The sequence below is a fragment of the Rhinoraja longicauda genome, chromosome 14, assembly GCF_053455715.1.
Source record: "Rhinoraja longicauda isolate Sanriku21f chromosome 14, sRhiLon1.1, whole genome shotgun sequence".
In the NCBI taxonomy this organism is placed as follows: domain Eukaryota; kingdom Metazoa; phylum Chordata; class Chondrichthyes; order Rajiformes; family Arhynchobatidae; genus Rhinoraja; species Rhinoraja longicauda.
In genome coordinates this window covers 11,801,807-11,823,010 of record NC_135966.1, presented here as the reverse complement: position 1 = coordinate 11,823,010, position 21,204 = coordinate 11,801,807, and the positions used below count along the sequence as shown (strand labels likewise).

The following is a 21,204-nucleotide window of genomic DNA, read 5'->3' as shown; positions in this document are numbered from 1 at the left end:
TCTTGCAATTAAGGGTCTCAGCCCGAAACGCCACCCATTCCTTCTATCCAGAGATGCTGCTTGTCCCGCTGAGTTACTCCAGCATTTTGTGTCTATCTTCTTGTAATTAATAAGTCACTTAACTATAAAGATCTTAACCATTTTTATGTCCAAAGAGAAATTACAATGTCTCTTCAAATACTGTTTTTATCAAAGAGATACTGTGCCTTGTTACTGACTAAATATTGGCAGCGTTGTGCAAGATTAGTCAAGATCATCTAAAACTAATCTACTGATGATTCACTGTAATTGCATGAAGCACTGTCCTTAATCATACCACTCAATTCATTAACAGTGAACAGAAACATCAAGCAAAAAACAAAGTGCTAGATGAACTCAGCAGATTAGACAGCATCTATGGTGGACTAAACAAGGAACTGCAGATGCCGATTTACAAAAAAGACAAAAAGTGCGGGAGTAATTCAGCGAGTCAGGCAGCATCTCTGGAGAACATGGATAGATGACATTTTGGGTCACGTCTATTATGTCTAAAGAAGGGCCCCAACACGAAATGTCAGCCATCCATGTTCTCCGTTAGATGCTGCCTAACCCGCTGGAGGGAATGGACAGACCAAGGTTCAGACTGGGACCCTTTCTTCAGACAAAGACTAGGGTGAGAAAGCTGAAGCGAAGTAGGAACGAGGCAAAGCCTGACAAGTAATTGGTTGATTGGTAGATCAGTAGAGACAGTGACAAAGGCTAGAGGTGTAAAGGAGACAAAATTCTGTCAGATAGGGAAAGAAGGGGTGAAAACAAACTTTCCCCTGGCCAGAACTAACCATGGCTATCATTAGAGGCCATCAGCACCTTTATCAGCCCTCAAGAAGCAATGATAAAGCAAGGACAAATCCAAGATATCTTTGTCCTCATCATTCTCCCTGCTGATTGGCACAAAAATTGATGAGGACACATGATTTTGGTGCAATTGCTTAAAAGGGAAAATTATATTGCGAGAATTATGCATGGTTATTAACACTGCAACATTCTGGAAGTTTCACAAGAGGATGTGGTAAAATTTTGTGTCACCATTCATTAATTATATCTCTATTGTGTCCTAAATAGCAATCAAGACTTCCATGAGAACGCACTTTTGCTACCAATCTGTAACATTCTGATGACGGCATATGATAGACTGCAAGCTTGCATCTCTTTTCCTTTACAATGGGGCAAAGTGGATCCTGGCCAAAATAGGATATTCATCAGATTTTAGAAATGAATAGGAAACCATTGGGTCCCCTGTTCCATATATTTACCACCTTTCAGATGAAGTTAGCCAGCTTAGATTGATCTGAGTGCAAGTAATAATCCACATTAAAACTAGTCTATGGTTTATATTTTTTGTAATTATGCATTCCACCAGTTCTGTTATACCAGGGTACACAAGCATAACTTCCCTTTGAATCTTAACCCATTTGCTTTTTAAATTCTATCTGTAGAGCTTTGTGAGCCGGTTTATCTCATTGCTTTATCTCATTGCTAAAGTGATCTTGCGGTTTTTCACTCCTTTGCAAAATTTCCCTTCTCTTTCGTCACAGAGCTGTACAGTTTGGAACGCAGCAAGTTACTACCAAGTAACCTCCAAACTAGAACATGAACTATAATGATTGGAGCCATCTTCTTTTCCAATATCCTTCCTAGCATGTAACACAACTATCTGTTCTGTTGAGGGCGTTTGACCTGAAACACAAACTGTTTTTCTTTCCACCTGACCTGCTGGATATTAAACACTTTCTGTTTTTGTTTCAGATTTCAGTAAAGCACATGGTTTCCCTAATCGTGAAATTCTTCTGAAATACCACACAAGCTTTGTTTCTTTTCTCCTGTCTGCACAGATCACCTCCTCCAAACGAAGCATTTTGACAAGCCTAGCAAAGGGTAAATATCTGTGTGTCCTTGTGTTCCATCCCATTTGTATTTCCCTTATCCTGCACATTACCAATCATGTCAATCTTGTTCTGATCCTTCATCTTTGTACATGGACCATGGTGTTGGTGGAACGAGGGTAAATTACTGACATGGATTGAGGGATTAAATCCCTTATTTCTAGGTTTGGCAGACAGCGACACATGGTGAACCATAAGTATCTGTGCTTGAGCCTGAGATGTACACAATCTGTACACTCAAGTAACAGGCAATTGAACTACAAGGTAATCAAATGTATGGGGAGAGCACAGGGGAACTGTTTTAGAGATTGGGTTAGCCATGACCACATTGAATTGCGGAATGGGATTTAGAGATGATGACACAAAGTGCTGGAGTAACTCAGCGGGTCAGGCAGCATCTCTGGAGAAATAGAATAAGTGACTTTTTGGGTCGGAACCCTTCTTGAGACTGATTCAGGTGATTGCAAGTCTTTTTCCTGTTTCTTTTGCAGATTCACGTCACTTGGATCCCATTTCTCCTTTTCATAAACAAAATGCCACTCTATAGTAAAAAATAGAGTACTACCACAACTGTGCGATGTACCGTCAGCTATCCATTGCTGTCACTACAAAGGGTGAAGCCTACTACTGCCCAGCTCAGGTATGCAGCAATATTATGTTTTAATTAAAATAACTATCACCATATCATCATTTTGTTCTTTAGAAGGCAATTTTTTGGAATTGTGAATATTTTTTAAGAATCACCTATGCCATCTTGTGATGCAGTACTTACTCATTGAAGATGAGATCCGGTGCAAAGAAGAGCATGCTACTATTGGAGTGTTTGTAAGATCTCCAAGCAAGACTGAAAACCATAAGGGACATCCAAGAATATTGCAGTAACATCATTTGGTCATCCAGGTGTAAGGATCTGAATCCTGCAGAAAGAAAGCAATACTCTGCATGATTCCTCTTGGATATCTGTTAACATTATCGGACACTATCTTAGGTATGATCTTCTAACAAAAAGTTTCATTTCCCAAACACTGTTGCTCCAACAAAGTTAGAAATCTATGGATACCATCTTAAAAACCTGCGTCACAGCTTCAGATTAGATTCCACTGGATGTACTAACTTATTCCTAACAGGTGCTCCAAAACAAAGATGGTCAGAGACAGTAGAATAGTCATTAATAAAAACGCAGGTAGTTCAGAAAATGTTAACACAATAAACCAGAGCATGATGGAATTGTCTCCTCTTATTGCCTGAGTACAGCTCCAACAATACTCGAATAGCTCAACACAATCCATAACAAAAGCAACTTGTTCGGCGACACATTTAGCAGCCGCAACATTAATTCCCTTTGCCACTGATGCACCATTGCTGCAGTAAACACCATCGTCAAAATGGACTGTAAATACTCAGCTAGGCTACTCTGACACACAACGTCCATCACCAAAGATTGATCTAAAGAGGATCTTAGCATGACCTTTTGAGGTGCATAACGAAGCTGGACCATTTCAGGAACAGTGCTCCCACAATTTTCTATAATTCTCTTCTTCATGGTCTCTTTTAGACATTAAAAGGTACAACGCAGAAACAGACCCTTCAGCCCACTGAGTCCATGCTGACCAGCGATCCCCATATACTAGCACTATCCTACACACTAGGGACAAATTATAATTTTACCAAACCTAATCAACCTACGTCTTTGCAGTGTGGTAAGATACCAAGGCACCTGGAGAAACTCCATAGTGACAGGAAGAATGGACAAATTTCGTACAGGCAACACCCGTAGTCAGGATCAAACCCGGGTCACTGGCGCTGTGAGGCAGCAAATTACCACCTCACCAGTCAGGGCTCGCAATCTTTAAAAATAATAATTTATGTGCCTATTTCACAACCCACATACACAATTGTGACAATCTTTGTGATTAAATAGTTTATAAGCACCTGGCTGTTGTGAATCACAAGCATATGTTAGTCATTCAGATGAAGTATGACAAATGGTATCCATGAAAAAGTATGCTGGTAAAAGGACTTATTTAAGAATGGCTATGCCTATTTTCAAAGCACAATGCATTATCACTTACCTGGTAGCGTTTTTGCCCATTTTACAACCGAAATCATCTGTAGCCCACCCAAGTTATTCAATCCTGACAGCAGACGGTTAGGCGTATCGGGCAAAGAGCTGTCATATCCTGCATACAACAGATCTGGCTCAATCATCTCAAGGATCGAGGTTACAGATAGACTTAAACCAGGCAATGCAGGGCGCACTAGAGAAATGTCCTGTGATACTGCCTTTGTTGTGGTTTCTGAGGTGCTGGTATGTGGTGCCTTCATCTTCTTCTTTGTTTTCCGAGCTATAAATAAAATTTTAGATTTACTGCAGTGTTTCAAAATATTTAATCCCAAAGAGGTGTCCCATCTGAGAGCGAAATCTTATTGGAAAGGCCATTGCTGTGACTGATAACATGGTATCAATCGATTATGGTTTAATTATGAGATAGAGTCATGGTCATAGAGCGTGGAACCCTTAAGCCCAACTTGCCCACGACCAAAATGCTCAATCTACATTAGTCCCACCTGCCCACGTTTGGCCCATAATCGCTCCAAACCAATCCTATCCATGTACTTATCCAAATGTTTTTTAAACATTGTGATAGTACCTGTCTCAACTAACTCTTCCAGCAGCTCATTCCAAATACCTACCATTCTCTGGGTAAGAAGGTTGCCCCTCAGGTTCCTATTGAATTGCTGAATTGGCGGCGCCTAACGGCTGCGGCTCGCTAGCAGTCTGTTCGTCTTTTTTCCTTTTTTTTTTGTTGTGTGTCGGTGTTGGGATGGGGTTTTTTTTTTTTTGGTTGTGTATGTGTGTATGTGGGGGGTGGTGGTGTGGGTGGGGGAAACCTTTCTCTTTTAGGTCTCTTCCTCACGGCGCGGGGTGCGGCTCGGCCGCGGGGCCTTCCATCGCCCGGTGCGGCTCGGCCGCTGGACTTAACATCGCCCAGCGCGGCCGCTGGACTTAATAGTGCCCGGTGCGGCTTGGCCGCGGGGCCTTCCATCGCCCGGTGCGGCTCGGCCGCGGGGCCTAACATCGCTGGTGCGGCTAGGCCGCTGGACTTAACAGTGCCCGGTGCGGCTCGGCCGCAGGGCCTAACATCGCTGGTGCGGCTCGGCCGCTGGACTTAACAGTGCCCGGGCCGCGGGACCTAACATCGCCCGGCGCGGCTCAGCCGCGGGACTTTTCATCGCTGGTGCGGCTCGGCCGCTGGACTTAACATCGCCCGCTGTGGCTTGGCCGCGGGGACTTCCATCGCCCGGTGCGGCTCGGCCGCGGGACCTAACATCGCCCGGCGCGGCTCGGCCGCGGGACTTAGCTGCGCACGGCTCGGTCACGTGGCCTTCCATCGCCCGGTGCGGCTTGGCCGCGGGACCTAACATCGCCCGGCGCGGCTCGGCCGCGGGACTTAGCAGCGCACCGTACGGCCGCGGGGCCTTCCATCGCCCGGTTCGGCCGCGAGACGTCTCAGCGCCCGGTGCGACTCGGCCGCGGGGACTGTGCGGGTCGGTCGGGGACGCGCTGTCTGTCCGTGGGCGTGGGGAAGAGAGTGGAAGTTTTGTTGCCTCCATCACAGTGAAGGGGTGTTTGGAGTCACTGTGATGGACGTTTGTGTTGGGGTCATGTGTCTTGTGTTCTTTTTTGTGTGTGACTGCTATGTAGTTTCGTTCGGTACCTTGGTACCGAATGACAAATAAAGCTCTGTTGTTGAACTGTTGAATCTTTCCAACCCACACCTTAACCTATGTCCTCTGATTCTTGATTCCCCTACATTAGGTAAAAGATTCTGTGCATTTACACTGTCTATTCCTGTGATATTCTTATACACCTCTATAAGATCACCCCTCATCCTCCTGCTCAGGACTTTGAGTTCCAACATCCTCGTAAATCTTCTCTGCTCCCTTTCCTATTTAACAACATCTTTCCTATAACGGTAACAAGGCTGAACATAATACTCTAAATGTGGCCTCACCAATGCCTTGAACAACTATAATGTGACCTCCCAACTTCTATACTCAATACTCTGACAGACAATGGTCAAAGTGCCGAAAGCCTTCTTGACCACGCGATCTACCTGTGATGCCACTTTCATGGAGCTCTGTACCTGCACTCCTAGATCCCTCTGCTTTACAACACTCCCCAGAACCCTGCCAATTATTGCATAGGTCCTGCCCTGATTAACCTTCCTAAAATGCAACTCCTTGCACATCACTATATTAAATTTCATCAACCATTCCTCAACCCACCTACCCAACTGATCAAGATCCTTCTGCAATTTTTGACAGCCATCTTCACTATCTACACCACCACCCAGTTTAGCACCATCTGCAAACTCACTAATCATGCCTTGTATGTTCAAATCCAAATCATTTATATAGATGACAAACACTAATTGGTTCAGCAATGAACCCTGAGGCACACCACTGGTCAAAGGCCTCCTGTACGAAAAACAACCTTCCACCATTACCCTTTGTTTTCTTCCATTATGCCAATTTTCTCTCCAGTCGTCTATCTGTCCTTCGATCCCATGCAATCTAACCTTCCAGAGCAGTCTACCATGTGGAACCTTATCAAATGCCTTGCTGAAATCCATATGTCTACAGCTGACCCAACAATCGTTTTGGTCACATCTTCAAAAAACCCAATAAGATTTGTGAGACATGATCTCTCATGTACAAAACCGTGCTGTCTGTCCCTAATCAGCCAGTATCCATCTAGAACAGCAATGGCAGGTATTCCTGGGAATATTGCAGAAGTTGCAGGATTAATTTATCCCAAAGAGGAGGAAAGATTCTAAGGGGAGTAAGAGGCACCCGTGGCTGACAAGGGTAGTCAAGAACAGCATAAAAATAAAAGAGAAGTATAACATAGCAAAGAAGAGTGGGAAGCCAGAGGATTGGGACTCTTTTAAAGAACAGAAGATAACTAAAAAGGCAATACGGGGAGAAAAGATGAGGTACGAGGGTAAGCTAGCCAATAATATAAAGGAGGATAGTAAAAGCTTTTTTAGGTATGTGAAGAGGAAAAAGATAGTCAAGGCAAATGTGGGTCCCTTGAAGACATAAGCAGGGGAATTTATTATGGGGAACAAGGAAATGGCAGACGAGTTGAACCGATACTTTGGATCTGTCTTCACTAAGGAAGATACAAACAATCTCCCAGATGTTCTAGTTGCCAGAGATCCTAGGGTGACGGAGGAACTGAAGGAAATTCACATTTGGCAGGAAATGGTGTTGGGTAGACTGATGGGATTGAAAGCTGATAAATCCCCAGGGCCTGATGGTCTGCATCCCAGGGTACTTAAGGAGGTGGCTCTAGAAATCGTGGATGCATTGGTGATCATTTTCCAATTTTCTATAGATTCAGGATCAGTTCCTGTGGATTGGAGGGTAGCTAATGTTAGCCCACTTTTTAAGAGAGGGAGAGAGAAAACGGGAAATTATAGACCAGTTAGTGGGGAAGATGCTGGAGTCAATTATAAAAGTCGAAATTGCGGAGCATTTGGATAGCAGTAACAGGATCGTTCCGAGTCAGCATGGATTTACGAAGGGGAAATCATGCTTGACTAATCTTCTGGAATTTTTTGAGGATGTAACTAGGAAAATTGAGAGCCAGTGGATGTAGTGTACCTTGACGTTCAGAAAGCCTTCGACAAGGTCCCACATAGGAGATTAGTGGGCAAAATTAGAGCACATGGTATTGGGGTAGGGTACTGACATGGATAGAAAATTGGTTGGCAGACAGAAAGCAAAGAGTCGGGATAAATGGGTCCCTTTCAGAATGGCAGGCAGTGACTAGTGGGGTACCGTAAGGCTCGGTGCAGGAACCGCAGCTATTTACAATATACATTAATGACTTGGATGAAGGGATTAAAAGTACCATTAGCAAATTTGCAGATGATACAAAGCTGGGTGGCAGTGTGAACTGTGAGGAAGATGCTATGAGGTTGCAGGGTGACTTGGACAGGTTGTGTGAGTGGGTGGATGCAGTTTAATGTGGATAAGTGTGAGGTTATCCACTTTGGTGATAAGAATAGGAAGGCAGATTATTATCTGAATACTGTCAAGTTAGGAAAAGGGGATGTATAACGAGATCTGGGTGGCCTAGTGCATCAGTCATTGAAAGGAAGCATGCAGGTTCAGCAGACAGTGCAGAAAGCCAATGGAATGTTGGCCTTCATATCAAGGGGAGTTGACTATAGGAGCAAAGAGGTCCTTCTGCAGTTGTACAGGGCCCTAGTGAGACCGCAGCTGCAGTACTGTGTGCAGTTTTGGACTCCAAATTTGAGGAAGGATATTCTTGCTATTGAGGGCGTGCAGCGTAGATTTACTAGGTTAATTCCTGGAATGGCGAGACTGTCATATGTTGAAAGACTGGAGAGACGAGGCTTGTATACACTGGAATTTAGAAGGATGAGAGGGGATCTTATCGAAACTTATAAGATTATTAAGGGGTAGGACACGTTAGAGGCAGGAAACATGTTCCCAATGTTGGGGGAAGTCCAGAACCAGGGGCCACAGTTTAAGAATAAGGGGTAGGCCATTTAGAACGGAGATGAGGAAAAACTTTTTCAGTCAGAGAGTTGTAAATCTGTGTAATTCTCTGCCTCAGAAGGCAGTGGGGGCCAATTCTCTGAATGCATCCAAGAGCGCTAGATAGAGCTCTTAAGGATAGCGGAGTCAGGGGGTATGGGGAGAAGGCAGGAACGAGGTACTGATTGAGAATGATCAGCCATGATCACATTGAATGGTGGTGCTGGCTCAAAGGGCCAAATGGCCTACTCCTGCACCTATTGTCTCTCGATGCTTATATCTTATAAATAACGCTCAGAATACTGTCCAGTAACTTTCTGACCACAGATGTTAGACTCACTGCCCTGTAGTTCCCAGGCTTTTCCCTGCAGCCCTTCTTAAATAGAGGCACAACATTTGCCACCCACCAGTCTTCTGGCACACTCATCTTTATTTAATGACTCACAAACTTCAAGCAGGGTATCTGCAATTTTCTCTCTAGCTTCTCAGTGTCCTCCGATATATCTGATCTGATCTTCCCCACATTTAGACCATTTCCTCTGTGACCTCCCCCATTTCCCTCTTCCACTCCTACCAACACTCACTTCCCTTCTCACAGCAGCTTCAGATGCAACTACATGAGATATAACACCTATCCTTTACTTCTTCCGACTAATCAGGGATCCAAAGATTCTATCCGAGTGAAACAGTGACCCTCTTGTGCCTCTTTCAACTTTGTGAACTCATTTTGTGTTCACAATGTGCAGTGCAAAATATATTTGTTCAATCTGCAATGACAACCATGAGCCTCCAAGTTAATTCTCCATCTCACCTTTCTACCTTTGGTCTCCTACACTGTTCCAAAAAAGCCCCACATAGGTTCAAAGAACAAGCTGCAAGAGAAGGAAGTATTGAGTATTCTTGTCAGATCAAAAAGCAAAGTGCCAGAGGAACTCAGCAGATTAGACAGCATTTGTGGAGGGGAATGGACAGTCTGGTTCAGAGAAAAGCTCTCAACCCCTAACATTAACAGACCATTTCCCTCCACAGATGCTGTCTGGTTCCTCAGATGGTTTGTTTTTGCTTCAGATTCGAGCATCTGGTCTTTTGTGTCTCTACTATGTTCCTATATAATTTTAATAAAAAAGCTTTGTTCCTTTACTCCAGTCCCTTCATTATCAGGATCACGTCATTTGTTTTCTTAATAGGTTGCTAAAGCGATGCACTACATTTCTCTAATTTTAATGCAAGGACAACCAGATATCTCCAATTATCAACTTTTCCCATAACTTCACCATTTACCCATTTGATCACAATAGTCTTAATGGAGATAGTTTAACCAAATTTACCATCAAGGTTCATCCCAGCTTGGAGGCACTTTCTGAAACGACAAGCTGGGCAGTTCTTTCGGCGAATCTTGTCAATGATGCAGTCATTCCTTCCAGCACAGAGGTAGTTATGCTGCCCTACAAGGAAAAGTGTATACTTACATGAAAATATAATTGGCACATCTAACATTAGAACTTTCCAATGGTTCAGAGGCAACACACTGCAAAAGACATGCACTTACTTTGGACAAGACAGAAAGATAAACATTTCAAGCTGTACTATTTTTGGAAGACTGCGAAATTTTGAAAAAAGCAAGAATGGTAATATCACTAAATGACACTTATCTCAGTAAAACAATGGAACTTTCAGTTTGAATGATCAAGGAATGGAAACACCAGGAAAAGGATTAAAGATACACAAAGATGCGAGACGTGTAGGAAAGAACTGCAGATATAACACATATAACATATAACAACTACAGCATGGAAACAGGCCTGTCCGGCCCTACCAGTCCACGCCGACCATTCTCCCTGACCTAGTCTCATCTACCTGCACTCAGACCATAACCCTCCAATCCCCTCCTATCCATATACCTATCCAATTTACTCTTAAATAATAAAATCGAGCCAGCCTCCACCACTTCCACCGGAAGCCCATTCCATACAGCCACAACCCTCTGAGTAAAGAAGTTCCCCCTCATGTTACCCCTAAACCTTTGTCCCTCAATTCTGAAGCTATGTCCCCTTGTTGGAATCTTCCCCACTCTCAAAGGGAAAAGCCTACCCACGTCAACTCTGTCCGTCCCTCTCAAAATTTTAAAAACCTCTATCAAGTCCCCCCTCAACCTTCTACGCTCCAAAGAATAAAGACCCAACCTATTCAACCTCTCTCTGTAGCCTAAGTGCTGAAACCCAGGCAACATTCTAGTAAATCTCCTCTGTACCCTCTCCATTTTGTCGACATCCTTCCTATAATTTGGCGACCAGAACTGCACACCATACTCCAGATTCGGCCTCACCAATGCCCTGTACAATTTCAACATTACATCCCAACTTCTATACTCGATGCTCTGATTTATAAAGGCAAGCATACCAAACGCCTTCTTCACCACCCTATCCACATGAGATTCCACCTTCAGGGAACAATGCACAGTTATTCCCAGATCCCTCTGTTCCACTGCATTCCTCAATTCCCTACCATTTACCCTGTACGTCCTATTTTGATTTGTCCTACCAAAATGCAGCACCTCACACTTATCAGCATTAAACTCCATCTGCCATCTTTCAGCCCACCCTTCCAAAAGGCCCAAGTCTCTCTGTAGACTTTGAAAATCTACCTCACTATCAACTACTCCACCTATCTTAGTATCATCTGCATATTTACTAATCCAATTTGCCACACCATCATCCAGATCATTAATGTAAATGACAAACAACAGTGGACCCAACACAGATCCTTGGGGCACTCCACTAGACACTGGCCTCCAACCTGACATACAATTGTCAACCATTACCCTCTGGTATCTCCCATTCAGCCATTGTTGAATCCATCTTGCAACCTCACTATTAATACCCAACGATTTAACCTTCTTAATCAACCTTCCATGTGGAACCTTGTCAAATGCCTTACTGAAGTCCATATAGACAACATCCACAGCCTTGCCCTTATCAATTTCCCTGGTAACCTCTTCAAAAAATTCAAGAAGATTAGTCAAACATGACCTTCCAGGCACAAATCCATGTTGACTGTTTCTAATCAGGCCTTGATTATCCAAATAATTATATATATTGTCCCTAAGTATCTTTTCCATTAATTTTCCCACCACAGACGTCAAACTAATAGGTCTATAATTGCTAGGTTTACTTTTAGAACCTTTTTTAAACAAAGGCACAACATGCGCAATGCGCCAATCTTCCGGCACCATCCCTGTTTCTAATGACGTTTGAAATATTTCCGTCATAGCCCCTGCTATTTCTGCACTAACTTCCCTCAATGTCCTAGGGAATATCCTATCAGGACCTGGAGACTTATCCACTTTTATATTCTTCAAAAGTGTCCGTACCTCCTCTTCTTTAATCCTCCTAATTTCCATCACTACTCTACTTGTTTCGCTTACCTCACATAATTCAATATCCTTCTCCTCGGTAAATACCGAAGAAAAGAAATTGTTTAATATCTCCCCCATTTCTTCCGGCTCAGCACATAGCTGTCCACTCTGACTCTCTAATGGACCAATTTTATCCCTCACTATCCTTTTGCTATTGACATATCTGTAGAACCCCTTGGGGTTTACTTTTACATTACTTGCCAAAGCAGCCTCGTATCTTTTTTTCGCTTTTCTAATTTCCTTTTTAAGATTCCTTTTACATTCTTTATATTCCTCAAAAACCTCATTTACTCCCTGCTGCTTATATTTATTGTATATCTCCCTCTTTTTCCGAACCAAGTGTCCAATTTCCCTGGAAAACCACGGCTCTTTCAAATTATTATTCTTTCCTTTCCACCGAACAGGGACATAAAGACTCTGTACTCTCAAAATTTCACCTTTAAATATCCTCCATTTCTCTATTATATCCTTTTCATAAAACAACAATTTCCATTTCACTCCTTTTAAATCCTTTCTCATCTCCTCAAAATTAGCCTTTCTCCAATCCAAAATCTCAACCCTTGGTCCAAATTTGACCTTCTCCATAATGATATTGAAACTAATGGCATTATGATCACTAGACCCAAAGTGCTCCTCAACACATACCTCCGTCACCTGACCCATCTCATTTCCTAACAGGAGGTCCAACACTGCCCCTTCTCTGGTAGGCACCTCTACGTATTGCTGCAAAAAGATGCAGATTTAAAGGACCATTGAAATCGAAGGTAGTCACAAAATGCTGGAGTAACTCAGACTTGAAGAACGGTCTCCACCCAAAACGTCACCCATTCCTTCTCTCCAGAGATGCTGCCTGTCCCGCTGAGTTACTCCAGCATTTTGTGCCTACCAAAGATACAAGACCATTGCAGAGTAATCCACGGTCTTGATAGAAGTAATGTAATGGTTATAAAATATGGAGACTAGAAGAACAAGTAGGAACATTTTTTTTGTGAGAGATTGCAATTTCAATATAGGACAGGGAAAATCTGAATAGCTTAGTTCTTATAAGCACCAAAAATATGAATGCGCAAAATGAAAAAATGCTGGAGAAATTCAGCGGTCCAGGCAGCATCCATAAAGCCAAAAGGATAGTTTTTTGGATGCAGTCATGCATCAAAACAAGTTGGTAGAATTGGAAATTGACTCTTTATAGACAAAAGAACAACCATATTCTGACAAATAACTTTACCAATACGAGGCAAGGATTGAGTCCATTCAAATCTTTCCCCAGAATGTTAATTTTATGCATAGTGGCAGTCAACTGGAGTTCAGAGCATGGAAAAGTTGGGCTGAAGGGCTGATGTTTCCATGGCTATGACTCAGAAATACACTCAAGCCATTTTAGTCCCTCAAGCCTATTGAAACATTCAATGAAACAATTGATGACCTTGTCTTCTAATTAATTGGAAATTTCATAATTCATATAGTGACGTGAATGGACAAGGCCCTGCCAAAAGTACTAAAACAAATAGTATAGATACACTCAAGGAAAGCTAGATAAGTTCAAAGAAAAAAGGAATAGAATGGGTAGGTCTGGAAGACAAGTAAGAGAAGCTTGAAGTAAACAAAAAATCCAGCAGACTCAGCCAAGTCAGGCAACATCTGTGGATAGAAAAAAACCCAGCTAATGCTTCAGGTCAATGATCTCTTATTAACCCCATTTCCCCATCTGATCTGATGAGTATCTATTTTTTCTAGTTTCATTTCAGATTTTCTGCAGGGTTTTTTTGTTTCAGTGAAAAGAGGCTTGTATCAAAGCTACGTGGGTGGATCAAATGAGTTAGACTGGATGCATGCTTCTGTGCGGTAGACATGCGGTAGACATAAATATATGGGATGTTGAGCCAGTTTTGCAATTAAATTATGGAATGAGTTGATGGAAGAGTGTTCTTAAGCCGCTGTGTGTTAAGTAATAAGATACCAGTGAGAATGCAGGCTTTTCTAATACTTGACTGACGTGTTAAATCCTAAACAGGTTGCACAGCTATTGGTATTAATAAATGCGCAGTGTTGGAAGAACTCAATGGGTCAAGCAGCATCTATGGAAGGAATTGACAAACACACATTTCAGGCCTGAAGAAGGGTCCTGACACAAAACGTTGTCTGTCCATTCCCTCCATAGATGCTGCCTGACTTGTCGAGTTCCTCCAGCACTTTGTGTTTTGTGTAAATTTGCAGACTTAGCTTTGCATTTAGTTTCCACATGGCAATAATGACACAACTTGGTTTTGGTGAAATTATCCAACAGAGATAAAGCTTCTACGTGAGGGATTAAAGGAACCACCAAGAAGCCCACCTATTATTTTTCTGTAGAGATGCTCCCTGACCCGCTGAGTTACTTCAGCATTTTGTGTCTATCTAAGGAATTGAGAGGAGTGGCGTGAATATGGAACTCACCAACAGAGTGTGAGGGAGCAAATTGTATAGATTTCTTTGTGGGGAGGTGGGATAAAGGAATAGAAGTTTACATTAATAAAGTATATGAGGATAGTTGGGAGAATGTTCAAGTGAACCCTTAAATATTGAGGTGGACTGGTGGAGCCAAACAGCACATTTCCATAATGCATATTCTACATAATCCTAAATAAGCAGAGGCAAATATCACTATATCGTTTAATTTCTTTCCGCAATATGGTTTCATTTCTTTCCGTAGTTCCTTCTTTACACTTTGGCACAGGATGCACTGATGAATTTATGAAAAGAAAATTTAGCTTTTACCCATCTTACCTATAATATAATGAATGTTAAAACACGTTAATACTTTAAAATCCTTACCTTCTACAGCTCTCTTGAAAAAAACTTTGCAACTTCCACAAGTAAGAACACCATAATGACATCCAGATGCTTCATCCGAGCAAACTAGACAGACTTTGGCAGGTGGGCCTGAGGAGGCATTGGAGGTGGAGGTGGAGGTGGTTGATAAGCATCCATCAGATTTCAGAGCAGAGCTAGAGGAAAAAATATATAGATCACATAAAATATCATATCCGACACACAAATATCCCATTGGTATTTACATTTAAACAGTCAACTGTGATATTTATATTGCCTGGCGAAGCATTTCATTGGTAATTATATAATTTCGCTCTCTGGAAGCATTGGTCCAACTGTAAGTCTTCTCCTAGGCTAACCAAACAATACTGGTAAATTGAAGGCAGCATCACAATGATGCTTCACAAACTTAAATTCTAATTGTATGCCTTAAATGCAGTGAGTTTTTTAAGACTTATCTATAGAGTGTGCCACTGTATTATTTTCCCGCTTTCAATATGTTAATGTCTTGCTTTTAAATCCGCTGAGTTATTCCAGCATTTTGTGTCTATTATCTGATTTGATTGGGTAGCACACAAACACAAGCTTTTCACTGCACATGGCAATAATACACCTAAACCTGTGGAGTCATGTGGTGATCAGAAATGCATGCAGTACTCCAGCTGAGGTCTGACCAATGTTTTTTAAAATTGGAACATTACTTTCCTGCTCTTGTATTCAATGCTCCAACTAATGAAGGCCACTCTCATGTTTCCTTAACCATGTTATCTTCTTACACTACCTTGTTTTAGTATCTGTGGACTTGTACACCACTCTGTTCTTTAAAACTCCCGAGGACCTTTCCATTCACGGTGTATGCCGTGGGCTCAATAGCACTCCCAAAATGCATAATTTTACATTAATCTGGAATAAACTTCATCTGCCATTCCTCAGCCCCATTTCACCAACACATTGATATCACCTCGGGGAGATATAACCTAGGAGGACTACCCTCCACGATATCAACATCTCAACCAACCATTGTGTCATTTGTGAACTCACTACTCATGCCGCCTATATCCACATCCAAATCATTCACATATACGAGCACTCCCCAACCTACATAATAGATGAGTTACGTAAACACACTTATGCTAATAATTCACAACAGGTGGTCTCATTTCCTGAATGGCCTGTGTGATTGCAACTGGAGGATGGTGAGGGCTATAAAACAGTCGCCCGGGCTCGGTGCAACATTGGGAAAGGGAGCGAGAACGAGGGAGGCGGCAGAGAGCACGTCCCGGCTGAGTTGCACAAGGTGCATCACAAGGTGCATCACAAGGTGCATCAGCGAGCCCTTCTTCACCAGCTGCCGATACCTTGATTGCTGGGAGGAAGGAGGCAGTGGCGGTGGAGGGGGAATGGATAAAGCGACGATCAACAAGAAGCGGTAGCTGGAGAAAAGGGAAGGAGTCCCATGGTGACAGAGTACGTCTTGTGACGACGGCCTGAAGCAAGTGCTGTCAGCCAGGGGCTAGAATGCGAGCTGCAACAACAGCCAGGTCAACCGGACAGTGCAGCAACTGGTGAATAAGGGCTCTTGGTTTTAAGGTGAAACAACACAAAGTGCTGGAGTAACCCAACAGACTGAATCAGTCCGAAGGAAGTTCCCAACCCGAAACATCATATATCCATGTTCTTCAGAGATGCTGCCCGACGTGCTGACTTTGTGCATTAACCAGCATCTGCAGTTCTTTGTTTCTACTTTGTTTTAAGGTAATTCCCACTTGCACAAGATCTAAGTTATGCAAGGGTTTACGGAACATAACCCTTAAGAAAGGGAATGCCTGTATTACAAACTAAGATTCCCAGCTCTGATAATTGAGGAACACCACTACTCACAAGCATTGAATCATAAAAATAATCCTCTACCATTACCCTTTGTCTCCTATTCCCAAGCCAATTTTGGATCCAATTTGCTCTGGATCCTTTGGGCCCTAACCTTTTGAACCAATTTCCCAAGAAGGAACTGCAGATGCTGATTTAAGCTGAAGATAGACACAAAAAGCTGGAGTAACTCAGCAGGACAGGCAGCATCACTGGAGAGAAGAAATGGGTGACGTTTTGACCCTTCTTCAGACCATGTGGGATCTTATCAAAGGCTTTATTGAAGTCTATGTAAACCTCATCGACAGCACTGCCCTCTACTGCAATTTGTTACCCTCTCAAAAATTCAAACAACGTAGTTATGGAGACTCTTGCTTTTATTTAATGCCATGGAAACTGGAAAAATATTTGAGAAAAGGCAGTGCACCCAGAAGTAAGTATTTCCTCTTGAAGTAAAGCACTGACATGAATGTCATGCCAGTTAAGTGAAATATTGTTTATTGGCACCCTTAACATCGTCTTGCAACTGAAGTTCATTCAGAGCCAGCAATTTATGCATGTCTGGGAAAATCTAAGGGTGTTTCCTCCATAAGAAAGCCAGAATTCCAAATGTTTCAATCACTGACTCAATTTTGACGATTTGAAAGGAAAAAGAATGACACATCTACAAAGAGCCCTCACAGCCCCTGATCACACAATGCTCTGTCTCCGAGGCTGATGTCAGAGCATCCTTCTTGGAGGTGAATCCATGCAAAGCATCTGGTCCAGACAGCATACCTGGTCATTTATTACAGACTTGTGAGGACCAACTCGCTGGAATATTCAAGGACATCTTCAACATCTCGTCTCTGCAGTCTATGGTTTCCACCTGCTTCAAAGGGGCATCAATCCCAAGTAGAGCATGGTGACCTGTCTCAACAAATATTGTCTGGTAGCACTTAAATTCACCATAATGAAGTGCTTTGAGAGGTAGATTATTACCAGAGTAATGACCTGAATCTGTTTCAATTTACCTATTTCCAAAACAGGCCAACAGTATGAATGAATATAACTTTATTGTCATTCAAAAACTATAAACCAGACGTGTGCATATTTGAACGAAATTCCGTTGCATCTCACTGGCTCTCCTCCCTGCCTTGGACCACCTGGATATCAAGAACACATGTCAAGCTGCTGTTCATATCATATATATACAGCCGGAAACAGGCCTTTTCGGCCCACCAAGTCCGTGCCGCCCAGTGATCCCCGTACATTAACACTATCCTACACCCACTAGGGACAATTTTTACATTTACCCAGCCAATTAACCTACATACCTGTACGTCTTTGGAGTGTGGGAGGAAACCGAAGATCTCGGAGAAAACCCACGCAGGTCACGGGGAGAACGTACAAACTCCTTACAGAGCAGCACCCGTAGTCAGGATCGAACCTGAGTCTCCGGCGCTGCATTCGCTGTAAAGCAGCAACTCTACCGCTGCGCTACCGTACTGTTCATTGACTACAGCTTGGCGTTCAACACTATCATCCCTCTAGCAGATCTCCCAACATTTGATTTGACAAATTCAGAATTTTGATGTCCAAAATTCAGAATTTTACATCAAAATTCATAATATGGCGCGCAATGCAACTTTTTAGCAAAAAAAGTATGCATGCCAAATGCGCGTATGCATTGTGCTACATTCATGTGTGAAAAACGAGTATTATTTCCAACAGTCTGTAATTCTTGGACTACATGTACAATGTCAGGCCTATCATGAGTATATTCTGCTATTTATAGAAAGGTTATTGAACAGAAATACTTTTTACAACACAAAGAAAAAATTGTATTGTTTTGTTTTCTCTATTTTGCTTTTTCCTTACACAAAATGTATGACTAAGTTATGAAGAGTTTCATTTAAAAATGCACATACCTAATTTCATTGAAGACATACTTGCTCCAGTGGTCTTCAACAGCAAATCACTACAGTCGATGTCCCCCCCACCCCCCCACTCCCATTCTACCCCCACTCCCGACCACTCCCATTCTACCCCCACTCCCGACTCCCCCCCTACTCCCCTCCCACAACTCCCGCCCTCCCCCCTTCCCCCCCCCACTCCCGCCGTCCCCTCCCCAACATTTCCCCCCACCTCCACTCCCCCTCTCCCCCAACCATCTTTCCCCACCCCCCTCCCTTCCTCCACCCCCCGGACCCCCACTCCTCCCTCCCCTGACCCCCTCCCCAGCACCCCATCCCCTCTAAACATCAACGGGCCTCGCGCTACGTAGCGAGGCGAGTCGGGGCCAGCGGCGAGGCGAGTCGGGGCCAGCGGCGAGGCGAGTCGGGGCCAGCGGCGAGGCGAGTCGGGGCCAGCGGCGAGGCGAGGCGAGTCGAGGCCAGTCGGGGCCAGCGGCGAGGTTCCCATCACAATTTTAACAGTAGAAAATATACTAATTTGGTAGCATGTTTTGTTGTGTATAGTAGATTGCCGCAAAGTCATTGTTTTCTTCAATCCAATGGCATAGCTTTAGGCATTTCTAGTGCACAGCAGATTTAGCCACATCTAAGTCTGTGGAAGTGTCCCAACCCAAAACATTACCCATCCTTTTTCTCCAGAGATGCTGCCTGTGTCCATCCATAACTTTGTGGTTATTTTAGCCTCATCTAGCACTGGCATCATTCAGAAAAGCAAAGTCCTTTTCTCAATTACCAACTACCCCTCTACCATTATGAATAAACAAGTCCAAAATCCTCAATGACATTCCTCAAAACATAATGGATGGGTTTGCAAATTAAAATTTCCAAATGCTGGTAAAAAACAGGATTATCATGTAAAATAAAATTCAATCACATGATAACAATCATAGCATTCAGGCACATAGCAGCAGGGCACAGAATATGTCTCCTCCCCATCTTTTGTTTCTTCGCCCTGTACACCAAGGACATGGACATTTTGAAGTGTGATAATAAGCCGGATATCTGCCATTCTCATTTTGGGAATAGTGTCAGATGCAGATTCAGATAGAGCAGACTTTTTTTTTTAAACAAAAAAATAATCTATACCTATCCAGATGATAAACAGGGGAATCGAGAATGCTAAATGGCAGTAAAATAAGTGACCACCTACCAGAATTATAGGCATTTGTGTGTGCAGTGTGCAATATGATTTTAAAAGAGGTTGAAAGGAAGGAATACAAAATATTGCTGTTTTTACCAGGGTTATTTTGAAAAAATCTGGGGGAAAACCCAGAAATATAACTGGCTATCTGAAACAATAAAGCATAATTAGAAGATATTACCCATGAATCAAATCAAATAAAACAATCCATTAACATGGTCCTTAACAAATGTAGCTAGAGAAAGATTAACATCCATTTATCATTTTGAAAATATGAAAACTTAAACACTGATATTAAAAGCCCAACAACAAAATTAATTGCTTGCATAAAATGGCAGCTACCACCATTTGGAAAAAAATGTGCGATTTTCACAGACAAGCAGCGGAGCGCATTTCAGTCTTGGAATCTCTCCAGGTCTGAATAGTTTCAAGGACAAAGGCGGGAGAGTTTATAATATAGCAAGACTAATCCCATTCCATCACCCGAATACCACATGCAGACAACCTGTAATAAGCATGTAGTTGAAGAAATGCACACATCTCAATATTTGAAATGGCATTATTTGAAATAAGGAACGTCTCTTTTCGTCTTTTGCAACCTTGATCTTCAGCAACACATTGATAAAGTGAAATCAATGAGCTGATAAAATCACAAAGCATTCTTCCAAGGTATTGTAAAAAAAAAAACAGATGTTCCACGAGATATATATATATATAAATATAATATAGATACAATAAACATAGCACAAAAAGTAAGGAAATTTGTGTTTGGTAGATTATTTCTTTGTTGTAACAATGCTTCTTGGCAATAAATCTTATACCGTTGGAAAGCCTGTTTATTTCCCTTTTAAATGGTGCCACATTTGTAAGGAACATGCATTTGTGGAATGAGCAGCAGAGCTGAGTATATGGGTTGCGCCCATGAAAAATTTGCCAAATCTTCTCTGCCAATGCCAAACAGCTTATTCTGCTGTTGCTATTGACTCTTGTTTTGAGCTTCTGGTACCCCCAGGTGCTGACAATCAGGTGCCTGATTGGCACCTGATTGGCAGCATCTGTGAGCATGGGCCCTGCTACGGTGGTCAGTAGGTGTCTGCTCCAAGAATCGGCATGCCACGTTTGACTGATCTGGATAGGGCCCGTGCGATAGGGCAACTTCAAGCTGGTGGTCCGCAAAACCAAGTTGCGGCATTATTTGGAGTGAGCCCTAGTACCATCTCCAAAGTGAAGGCCAAGTTCCATATAACGGGGGATGTCAGAGACAGGCCGCGAAGTGGGCGTCCCAAGAAGACGACACCCGAAGAAGACCGTTTCCTCACCCTGTCAGCACTTAGGAACCGTAGGTTGTCTTCTACAGATTTGCAGTCAAGGTTTGCAGGACGATATGGCCGACGGCTCTCTGCCCAGACAATTCGGAACAGACTGCACGCAGCCGATCTCCGGTCTCATAGGGCTGCCCGGAGGCCTGCCATGACTGCCCTTCACCGTCAGGCCCGTTTGCGCTGGTGTCGGCAACAC

The 21,204-nt window shown here is 42.9% G+C and overlaps 1 protein-coding gene across 2 annotated transcripts in view; it reads right to left on the bottom strand.

The window, feature by feature from the left end:
* Positions 1-21,204, bottom strand: part of LOC144600053 (glucocorticoid receptor-like) — a 67,400-nt gene that overhangs the window by 12,850 nt on the left and 33,346 nt on the right. For both annotated transcript variants that reach the window (XM_078411413.1, XM_078411414.1), the window contains exons 3-6: positions 14,728-14,900; positions 9,827-9,943; positions 3,995-4,267; positions 2,695-2,839 (exon numbers count right to left, since the gene is read on the bottom strand). In XM_078411413.1, coding sequence (XP_078267539.1) covers positions 2,695-2,839; positions 3,995-4,267; positions 9,827-9,943; positions 14,728-14,900 — 708 coding nt within the window. The remainder of the gene's footprint in view (positions 1-2,694; positions 2,840-3,994; positions 4,268-9,826; positions 9,944-14,727; positions 14,901-21,204) is intronic.